This window comes from Diospyros lotus, chromosome 4 (genome assembly GCF_014633365.1).
Source record: "Diospyros lotus cultivar Yz01 chromosome 4, ASM1463336v1, whole genome shotgun sequence".
Lineage (NCBI taxonomy): Eukaryota > Viridiplantae > Streptophyta > Magnoliopsida > Ericales > Ebenaceae > Diospyros > Diospyros lotus.
Genome location: NC_068341.1, coordinates 5,984,492 through 5,996,184, shown reverse-complemented (window position 1 = coordinate 5,996,184; position 11,693 = coordinate 5,984,492). Strand labels below are relative to the sequence as shown.

The 11,693-nt window shown below is 34.7% G+C and overlaps 1 protein-coding gene across 1 annotated transcript; it reads right to left on the bottom strand.

Moving 5' to 3' along the window:
- Nucleotides 1-10,655: 10,655 nt before the first annotated feature.
- On the bottom strand, nt 10,656-11,342 carry LOC127800158 (monothiol glutaredoxin-S10-like). The gene has a single exon (XM_052334614.1). The coding sequence runs from the start codon at nt 11,170-11,172 to the stop codon at nt 10,864-10,866; it is 309 nt and encodes a 102-aa protein (XP_052190574.1). The 5' UTR covers nt 11,173-11,342; the 3' UTR covers nt 10,656-10,863.
- Between the last annotated feature and the right edge of the window lie 351 nt (nt 11,343-11,693).

Genomic DNA, 11,693 nt, shown 5'->3' with positions numbered 1-11,693 from the left:
GAGGAACCACCACCACCGATATCTTAAGATGGGGATTGGGAATGCCACTGTAATAGCAGTTATTTACGGGGATGCCATTGTGATGTGGCATCATGATGACGAGGAAGAAGAAGGATTTTGCTTGTAACGTCCGCAAGGAAGGGAAAGGAAAGGATGAATGAGTGTTCCCATTTTTTTTTTAATGAATGAGCTGTGACTGTGACTGACTGTGATCATAGCATTTATTTAATGCCCCACATCCCACGTGTTGCTGCAATATTATATATAACCTTAATTTTTATTAGTATTTGAATATCATCCATTTATTATTAATTATTAATTAAGAGAACAGCTGGGCATTGACAAATAAATAATATATATTTTTGAAGATAGACAATGGAAAAAAAAATGTAATAAATAATATCATACATTTAATGTTTTTTTTATATTATTATTATTATATTAAATACCCTGAATGAAGAGGATAAAAATGTAAATTTCAAATAAAGCTGTGTTTGGGTCAATGCTTTCTTATTGGATTGTCGGTGCCAGGAGGCGCCGTTACGTTACTGTGTAACCTAATATATTTAGACATTCATATATAATAATATGTATTTATTATATTTTATTTTTAATAATTAAATAATTTTATTAGTTGATTAAATTATTTAAAGCACGATATATTTTTTATTAATTATTGAAAATAATATAAAATAAATATATTTCTTTTTTTTAAAAGCAAAGTGCATGTATAATTAAGATTATGAAAATATGAGATTTATTTAGAGTTAATGTTAAGGGCAATTATTAACATTATTATTATTATTATTTTAAGTAAAAATATGGGATAGAAAGTGAGTTTAGATGAATCATAAAATTAAATAACATTGTAGAATATGGAATCACTAGCGTATGCCCATGCCCGTAAATAATATTAAAATTAAAATATAATTATAATTGATACGTATTATGTTATAATAATTTTATTTCTATTAAATACTTTACAAAACTCAATATAATATAATGTTCACTAATATTATAAATTAAAATATAATATAAGAGTATGTAAAAAAAATTTGTAAATAGTGAATTAAAAATAGAAATTAAAGTTATTGTATATTTGTTAACGTTTTATAATAAAAAAATTACTAAATCTATAAAATAAAATATATCAGTAAATGTTTTATAATTTGAATAAATTAAATTAAAAATTAAATATTAAACAATACATATCAGCTGTCATCAGTCGTCATGGCCTCGGCCATCAACTAGGGGGAGGGAACCCTAGTTCAGGGTTGGCGAACCTTGGGTTCCTGACCGTGAGTTGTCGAGAACCTTGCGTTCTCCGATCATACGTGGTCGGGAACTCTTTGATTTTTATATTATTTTTGAACCTTGTGTTCTTTGATCATGCATGGTCGAAAACTCTTTGATTTTTATATTATTTTAATTAAAAAATTATTATGTTTAAAATAAAAATAAAATTAAAAAAAATAAATTATTTTTGAATATTTGTATCTTTAAGTAACTCAATAGGATATATAGATTAACCAATTTTACATTTCTTTAAGTCTCAAAGATTCAACACCTAAAGATAAAAATATTAAATTTTGAATTAACCTTCATATTTTGAATAAAGTTTTATACTAAAAATAGCATTTGATCATCAATGATTTAAAAAAGAGATTTTTATGTCTTTTGGAATTTGAATCATCCATGTAAAATTCTTATACATTAAAACTTATACGGTTGTTGTTTTTTTATTTAAAATCAAGTATTAAAACTTATATGATATTTCAAAAAATTTCAAAAACTTAAACTGTTGATATTTAAAAATTTTAAAAATTAAGTATTAAAATACTTTAAAAATTAAAATTAAAAAAATTAAAAAAGTGTCCCTAGTATAAAAAAATTACACTTTGGTGTTTTTTTATTTAAAAATTTTCAAATAAAATTAAGTATTGATATTTAAAAATTAAAAAATTATATATTAATTTTTTTAAAAATTAAAAATTTAAAAATAAATTGGAGTCCCGACCGCCATTGGTCGGGGGCTCCAAGGGTCTCCCATTTTCAAGCTTTTGGCATGTTCTTTAAGGCCCAAATCGATTTTTAAAATCTTTCTTAATTTTTTTTGACATTTTCTCAAATTTTCCTATTTTTTAAATATTTTTCTTTTATTTTTTATTTTTTTCTCCTTCTCCCTTCATCTTTTTCCTCTCGCTTCTTATTCCTGCAACGCACGGCCATCGCCTGCGCACAACACTAGCCACCAGTTGGTCTGGCCTCCGCCGGTCGTCCTAGATCGTTATGCCACTACCGCCATCAATCGTTCACCGCCTTGGGCCAGCTTCTGCGCCTCTGCTTGTGCGCATGGACTGCCATCGCCGTTTGACCCTACTACTTCTGGCCACCAAGCATCTCCGCATTCGACCGACACACCCAGGCGTTGCATCGGCTTTCCATCGCGAGCCCACCTCTGGCCGCTTGCTGCTTTAGACTCCATCGCTGCTGCAATTGACCCCATCGGCCACCGTTCAACCTTCAACTCCCTCGCCCACAGCTTGCTTATATATATATGTATATATAGAAAAAGAGAGAGGGGGTCGGCCATTGTGGGTGGGTGGGTATGTGTGTGTATATATATATGTGTGTGTTGGGGGGATGGCCTGGGTGGGGGTATGTGAGAGAAAGAAAGAAAGAGAGACATTGGGTGAATGAGTGAGTGGGTAGGTCTGTAAGAAAGGGAGGGAGAGAAAGAGAGGCAGTGAGGGAGAATGTGATGGTTTGGGGGGGGGGGGAATATGTTGATATTTGATCTTAGCCATTGATCAACATTCAAAATTCATCTCGACTATAGGATCAAAATGTATCTTAAACATTTTTAAAAATCGTTATGTTTTATTATATAGATTTGTAATTTGTTATGATTTTTTTGTTATACAAATTTATTTTTTTTAAAGCATTTCATGATACAAGAATTTAATTTTTACCACATTTAATATTACTAACCAGTGTTCTAAAAGGCGCTAGGCGCTAGTCAGGCGCCAGGCTGGGGCCTAGCGCCTAGGGGGCCTAGGAAAACTGTTGTTTTTATTTTTTTATTTTTTAACTTTATGATATAATTTGATGTTATTTTCAATTAAATCAAAGTTGAAAAACATCAATAATGCAACATAAACCAATAATACAACAATAATGGAATGACAAGTGAAATATAGAATTAAGCATGAGAAAATAATTGTTGTAGATCAATTCTAGGTTCAAACTTCAATAAGATAAAAGCAACAATAATGCAACATAAACCATATTTGAAGAATCTAAATATCTAATTATCTAATTGGAATTCTTCCTCTCCATATTCTTCCAATACATGATCTTCATTAAACTCAAAATCAAATTCATTGAGCTCTTGCTCATCATCATCTTCTTCTTCTGATTGAAAATCATCTTCATGAAGCTCTCTCATCCTAGAACTTATTCGAGGTTGAAGCATCTTGTCTATTCCGGATGCTTCACCAATCACTTCCCAAGTAAGCCCCGTACCAGGCTCAATTTCTTCATCATCTCATTCTTCAACAATCCATCCTTTTGCATTGCTGGCATCACTAGCAAGTAGCACATCAACATTTCTTTCCTTCTCACTCTTTTGCTTGTTCATCAGTTTGGTATTAAATTGGACATGGACAAGATTGTTCAATCGATGCACATCCAGTCTATTTCTTTTCTTTGTATGTATCTACATAAATAAAATAAAAGTAATATCAATTTAAATGATAGATAAGTTATTGATATTAAAGAAATATAGTTCATATTTTCATATGCACTAACCCCTTCAAAAGTGTTCCAATTTCTTTCACAACCGAATGAACTACTGGTTAACGAGAGCATTCTTGTTGCCATTCGTTGCAAGTTTGGAGTTTGATTTCCATAAGTCATCCACCATGTAACTACATAAGTTAACAAGTATAAAGTAAACAAATTTATACACTAATACACATTAGGAACTAAGAAAAAGATTAAAGGAATTTTATACCTGGATTATAATTGTCATCATTTTTTGCACAGCCTTGAGCTGCCCACACTTTTCCAAAAGCTCATTCTTTACATGTATACTTTGGCAACTCAACATTTATGACATGACCTTGCAATTCAAAATGATTATCACCATGATAAAACTTCTCCACACAATTAAAAAACCCATCCATCACTTCATTATCAAGATATATAGTCTTATTCTTGAAAAGGTAGTAGGGATTCAAAAGGTAAGCCGCCAAATGCAATGGACTATCTAGCCTATCTTTCACCCTTACTTCAATAATCTCTATAACAGGCTGATAGTTTTTCTCAAGATTATTTAGGGCCTCCTTAATATCTTCCTTTGCTTGCTTAATCTCTCCATATAAAAAACCCATAGAAGGCTTTCTATCTGCATCAACAATTCGAAGCACCTTTACTAAAGGTGCAAAAATCTTAAGGCATAAAGTTACACCATTCCAGAAAGCAATGCTCATCACAGTATCATATGCTGCTTTCCCTTTAATATTTTTTGACCATTTACACTCCTCCCATTCAGAGCTGGTAAACATTGACTTCAATTAGGCATTTTTCTCCATCAAACTCTGCAAAGTAAGAAAAGAAGAAGCAAATCTAGTGACTGTCGGTCTCACTATATCCCTCTTCTTCGTAAATGACCTCATTAAGGACAAGGTCTTATGGTGTGCATAAATGAAGATTGTCAAACTTTTTGCCTGATCAATGACTTTCTTATATCTTGGCATTTTTTCAATACTTTCAAGCATCAAATTGATGGTGTGAGTAGCACATGATGTCCAAAAGATATTTGGCCTCTTCAACTTTAATAATTTTGCCGCTCCCATATTGTTGGCAGCATTGTTGGTTACTACTTGGACGACATTTTGTGGCCCAACTTGCTCAATGCACTTGTCCACATACTCATATATGAGTTCATTTGTATGTGTTTCGTCTGATGCTTCTTTTGAAGAAAGAAAAACAGTACCCATGCTAGAATTAACACATAGGTTCATGATGCTCCTTCTTTTTCTGTCTGTCCAAGCGTCTGTCATAATAGAGCACCTATTTTGTGCCCACTCTTCTTCATGCTTCTTCAGTAAGTCTTTCATTCTGTCAACCTCTTCCTTTAATAACGGTTCCCTCAACTGGTATTGACTAGGAGGTTTGAACCTCGGCCCAAATTGACCAACCGCCTCAACAAACAATTTGAAGCTATCATGATCAATAGCATTGAAAGGTATACCAGCTTCGTACACCCACCTAGCACAATATCCTTGTACAGTCTGTGTTCTCTCTTTAAACAATGCTTCACTAATATTTTGTTGCCTTTGCGTCATTCTTGAACTCAAACAAATTTCAGGACTAATGGAGCTTGCAAAACTTATCTATAGGGCCAAGAGTACGAGGCGCTTTTTTACTCCCTAACTCTTCCAATTCATCTTCATTATCCACCCCTTTCCCCTTGTCAGAAATATTAACCGAGGATCTCATCATATCTTCCTCTTGCTTCTTATTCTTCTTCTTACTCTTTGCCTCAGCAATAACATTCTTGCATTTAGCTTTCTCATCCGGAGAAGATTTTGGACATGCAGAAACATTTCCAGAAATGTGGCCGATATGTTCTTTGACTCTATAAACTCCTCCAGACATAACTTTACCACACAACTTGCATTTAACTTTATCCATGTTCTTTGGATTAATTAACATTCCATACTCCCATCCAACGTCATCTGATTTCTTTTTAAGAACTGAGGCGGCATCGAACGATGCTTCCGTACTCCCAATTCCATCCGACATGACTTTTTTTTTCTTGAGTAAATTGACATTGAATGATTGAATTAAAATAGATAATTAGGCTAACTAGCTAACAAACAAAGCCAAAAACTAACAATATATAGTCCAAGCAGCACCAGCACCAGTAAGCAGCAATAAAGGCAGCTTGCTACATTTGTTGCTTGCTTGCAAGTTGCAAATGTTAATTTTTTAAATACATTAATAATAATAATTAATAAATATTTGAATAACAAATAATCAGATATTAATATAAATACTAAATTAAATAACAGAAAAATAAAAATAAAAACAAAACAGGGAGAGGCAACAGTAAGCAGGCTGCTGCTTGCTTATTGCTGGCTACTACTTACTGAAGGAGGCGAAGGCCCGAAGGGTGAGTGAAGATTGAAGAAGATGAAGGCTGAAGCTGCTGCAAGAGCAAGAGACAACCGTCAACCGTCAACCAGGGGGTGGCGGTGTGTTAGCAGTGAGCACGAGACGGTGGCGACGGCGAGTGAAGAAGGTGAAGCTGCAAGAGAGAAGAGACAACCAGAGTGTGGCATGGCGGTGTGCGAGAACGAAACGGTGGCGACTGGTCGACGACGACTCTGCAACTACAAGAGACGGTGGCGGAGTGTGAACACGAGAGAGGCGACGGTGACGACGATTCAACAATAGACTGTCGGTGGCGATGTGCGCGAGAGAGAAGGGGAAATCGACGAGAGAAAGGGGTAACGTGTAAGGAAACAAAACCCTAATCAATTTATACTAAATGCTTCACGCTGCCCAGCAGTCGATTTGGCCGCCTTGGCCAGGCGATTCACGCGGCTAGGCGCCGCCCGATACCGACTAGCCGGTGCCTAAGGTGGCCGATTTGGCCATAATCGCGGCGGCCAACAGCCGCCTAGCGCCTCGGCTCCACCTAAGCGGCCGCCTAGGTCGCGTTTTTGTTCACTGTTATTGACTAGATGCATTGTGTGACTTGGCTTGGACTAAAGTTGTGGTTTTTATTTTTTGTTTTATTCTTTTACACAACAAATAATTAATGTCCATACATATTAAGTGATCTGAGAATGTTTAAACTGATAATTTTATACCAACTTACCATTTCAGTTGTTTTTGAAGATTGGGTGCTCTCTATTTGATGATGTTATTTGTTTACATTAAGTAAGCCAGAAGGTACGTTCAAAATAGTCAAAATTCAGTTAGTTAGTTAGTAGTAATCGTAATTGTCATCTAATGGTTACTAAGTTGAGTACATTATAAAATTTGCATCTACTTTCTATAAATAAATGTCAGGTCTTTGCCTATTGGTGACATAAAATTATAAAATTTGCATCTACTTTCTATAAATAAATGTCAGGTCTTTGCCTATTGGTGACATAAAAACAAACGAGTGAATCAAGAGAGGAAAACCTATAAAGTGATAGTCTTTGTAATCTCTATGAGCGTGCTCGTGTGATGCTCTGTGTATTGTTTGTTCAAGAATAATGGAAGAATTGCTCTCGGTTGAAAGGCTAGACATAGGGTCATCATTCATATAATGATTTGAAGCAGGATAATCTATTGTGTCTTGTGAGTTCTTGTTTTGTTCTTAATTTTTTTATTGTTTTGTTTTTTATATTTTATAACATTTATGTGTATGGGTGTAAATTTGAGAGCTTTATTCGAGTGATTATAGCATACAACATTAACATGTGACGTACAATCATAATAAATAATTGATCTAAATATTTCAGATGTTGTGCACACAATAATTTTTTATTATATGAATGTGACCACAAAACAAAATTATCGAAAATGAGTTTTTTTTTTTTTGTTGAGTAAATTGAAGAAGAAGTTCAAAATTGATAGGAAGCCCAATTATCTTGATATATATATATATTAATGAATTAATTGGACCAATATATAGTGTAAATTACTTAAGTTAGCTATGGATGGTAAGGTAAGCTATATATATAATTTATCTTCCAAGATAGATAGATAGATATATGCATGCCATTGCTTGCATGTCATTCCCAATTAATGCTTGACGAACACCCTTTACCCTTTGCCCTTTGCCCTAGCCTGCAGATGCAATAAAAGGCAGCACCCCTTCAGGGAACCTTTTATGTTATGCCTTCTTCTAGGGTTGAATTTATGCGTGAGCTATCCTAGGCGCAGGATAACCCACAATAAAATTTAAATTTTAAAAATAAAAATTTTAATTTTTTAATAATAACCCAGTCTAATTTTAATCCAACCCAGCTCAATTTTTTTTCAGCCCACCCCACCCTAGATTGCTGGATCCACCCCTTCTGTTCTCTAGGCTGCACCATGCACATCCACTTAGTGCATATCAGATGGTATAATATTTGTTGTTATTGGGCTTCATGAACTGTATCTACCAGAAAATTAATTAAGGTTAATTGTATCGATTAAGAGAATCAATCAATCGCATATATACAAAAGTATATATATATATATATATGCATGTTCTATCAACTTAATTAGTTAATCACACTACTACTGTTACTGTGCCTCAAATCCATAATTTCTATATATTTCATTGATCCTAAATAACCCACAAGATGATAACTAGAGATCCATGTAGAAACCCATAAGGATGATAGCATGTTATGTGGGTGTTCTTCGTTTAAGTAGCAATGAGAGGGGTAAAATAATAATTTTATGCACTCGGGTTGGGATCAAGACAAATTTAAATGCCTAAAATATTTTTGAAGGAAATTAAAAAAATTTCAAATAATTCTCAAGAATACAAAAATGAAAATATTTTAAGGAAAAAGGTCCAGTTTTTTATATATATGGAGTGACAACAAACCCTGCAGAATGAACATTTGAATTGTTGCAAAAGCTAGAGAATGAATGGACAAGACCTTCATGGCCTTGTGCATGGTTGTAGTGGGCTAGAAAACAATCCTATTATTCTTTCTGAGATTATTAGATCCAAACCTAATTCAAGCCCATAAAATTAGACAAAGACAAGGTCAAGCATGTTCACACAAGTAGACATCAACTTAATAATTAGATGTTTCTTGTACGAGCTCTATACAACTTGGCTTGTCATATAAAGAGAAGTACAGAAAGAGTTGTGAAAGATGAATAATGGATTAATTTTTGCTCGGCAAACTGTATATATCATATGGAGTTCCCAAATCACCCGAAAAGATGTTTAATGTATAGAATAATGCCCTTTTATTTAATTAAAAACTACTATATATAAATGTATATATATTGGGGCTGTAGGATACCATAAAAGTAGAACATTCTGAAACGGTGGCAAGATTCTCCCATGTTTTCACCATCCTCTCCTTTACATTAATTCTCGCTTAGAATTCAGAGAAAACATGTAATTTACCAGAGGGCATATATATATATAATATAATACACACACACACACACACACACACACAATATAGCTTTCGGTGGAATGTGATACTCTACGCTGGTCTGCCACTCCTTGCTTGCATCTATGGAAGTAGTCTCGAATTCAATTCTATTGCAACGGCCAAGGTCATGTATGCCATGATTCCATGGCTTCTTGACCTTCTTAAGGGACAAAATCCGTACATATTCCACATAATCATCTTCAGTCTACAACTACATATATATCGATCCAACACACACACACACACACGCATGCACACATAGATAATCACTAGAATTTTGGATAATAGACAACATTGTTGGTTTGATATAATTGTGAAGTTTGTGTCTTTAAATTGCTTAGTTAATTAGTTTGCAAAAACTCTAGGAGAAGGCAGGAAAACTTGGACGTGGCAAGAACTCTTTTGGGAATATATAATAAGTCGGCCAATTACATATTTTAATTGTTTGATCCACCGGATACCTAATACAACTCTCCTCCTTTAATCGGGCAGCTGTAATATATAGAATTGGAAGGCAACGTTTGGGATTAGGAGATATAGATAAAAAGGATTTAGTTAGTTAATTTGTGCTAACCAATGCAATATATATATATATATATATATGAAGAGTTTAGTTACTATAGTTTTCCTGTTTTAATAATTAGAAACTTGAAATGCAATGGAAAACCTGAGATGGTGACCATATATATAATCCTTGTATGATGAATAACCTTTTAAAACAAAATCTGCTAATTTCCAGTTTTGTTCAAAGCTAGTGGCATCAATTCACAGTATTGGATGATAAAGTAAGGATGCATACTTGATATACGGATGATACTATATAGGACAATGGCAGGCTTACTTTATCTGCAGATTTGGTTCCTTCCGCAACTAATTAGGGAGCTAAACGTAATGCAAGAACCAGCACCAGAGTGAGTGCTGAAGAGACAAGTTCTTAAAAATTAAATTGATCAGGCCGATCACTAAAATAAGCTCTAGGGAGCCTTAAAAGTTCATCCAAGATTGAACAACACTAAGAAGAATAAGATCCAAAGTAATTTTGGTATTTAGTGATTGAAGAATATATGCAATCCAAACCTGAAATGACGCTGCCACATAAACTCGTTGACAGGCCGTCGCGTCAACGTCACTACTAGTGCGTCCAGAGGAACTTCAAAGTTTATTCCGCAGCATGTGTGTGGAATTCTTTCAGGTTATCCAGAATCTTCATTGTCACCTCATTCCTCAATTAGTGCTCATTTTTACAGGCGGCCATTGATCCAAGCTGTTCATTTAATCAGCAATTCGAGCCAATGGTTAGGACTGCCCAGTGTGGATTAATTATGCTAATTAATTCCTGAATTGTGATCTTTTACATAGCGAAATTAATTAGAGCTTGTTTGTTTGAAAGATGATCATCCTTAAGCTAACTTTACATATAAAACGTTATGAAGTTAATAATTAACAAAGTGAAAAGGGAGGAAAGAAAGGTCAAAACCCTTTGTTGGTTAATGTTAGTTATATATAGCTCTCTCTTTATAGAATCATGGTAAACTCCATAGATAATACATTTCAACACAAGGTATACATTCGTGCCGCCAGTACTAAATTAAGGAGGGGGGGAGATTTAATATTTCGGTATAATTGATCATCATTTGGTCTCATTTATTACGCAAAATATTTCAGGGCTTTGTGGTTAATTAACTAACTAAAGCCATAGAGCTCCAGCATCTTTGAGCATCTTCTTTAGTGAGCCATTGAGTTGAAGGGTCATGACAGTGTTAGCAGATCCCACAAATTTGCCCCCAACGAACACAGCCGGCACAGCCGGGTTGCACCCGAGCCTCATGAGCGCCAACTCCATTTCCCGCCCCCTTGGATCCTCATCGAGCTCGTGAATCATCGGGCTCACGCCTTGATCATAGAAGAGTCTCTTGATGGCATGGCACATGCAGCACGAACTCTTGCTGAAGATCACCACAGCCTTCTGTGATGCCAATTTTGCTACGCGATCCATCCCCGTCTTCACAAGCTTATCGATGTCGATGAGCGAAAAATGTGCGCTCTCTCTCGATATATATATATGTATATATGCAACAACAACTCGCAAAAAAGTTTTTGGTTAAAATGTTGAGCTTTAATTCGATGTATTAATTGGGTGTTGTGATATATGGTGCTGGAAGAGTATTGAGGAGCTAGCTATATATATACAGAGGAAAGTGAAGGTGGTGGTGATTCACATATTCCCATTTGTAATTTAATGCAAAGCAAAGGAAAAGAAGATGAAAAGGTGAAGGTTCCTTCAGATATTTGGATAGATGCTAAAAACACATAGCCTTCTTGATTTGATAGAGACTTGTGTGGCTTGCTACATACCATTTCCCTATTGTGCTGGGAATCTATGGAACTATGTATATATATTGGTAATCCAAAATGCAGCCGAAAGCAAAGTCACATAAAATCGAATGTGGCCTTGTACGGATCACTAGCTCGATCGCACTGAACAAGAAATGCATAACTCGTACGTGGTTGGCTTGA

What these genes read in the sequence shown, in the direction of transcription:
- LOC127800158 (XM_052334614.1), bottom strand. Translation starts at nt 11,172, where the DNA reads ATGGATCGCGTAGCAAAATTGGCATCACAGAAGGCTGTGGTGATCTTC.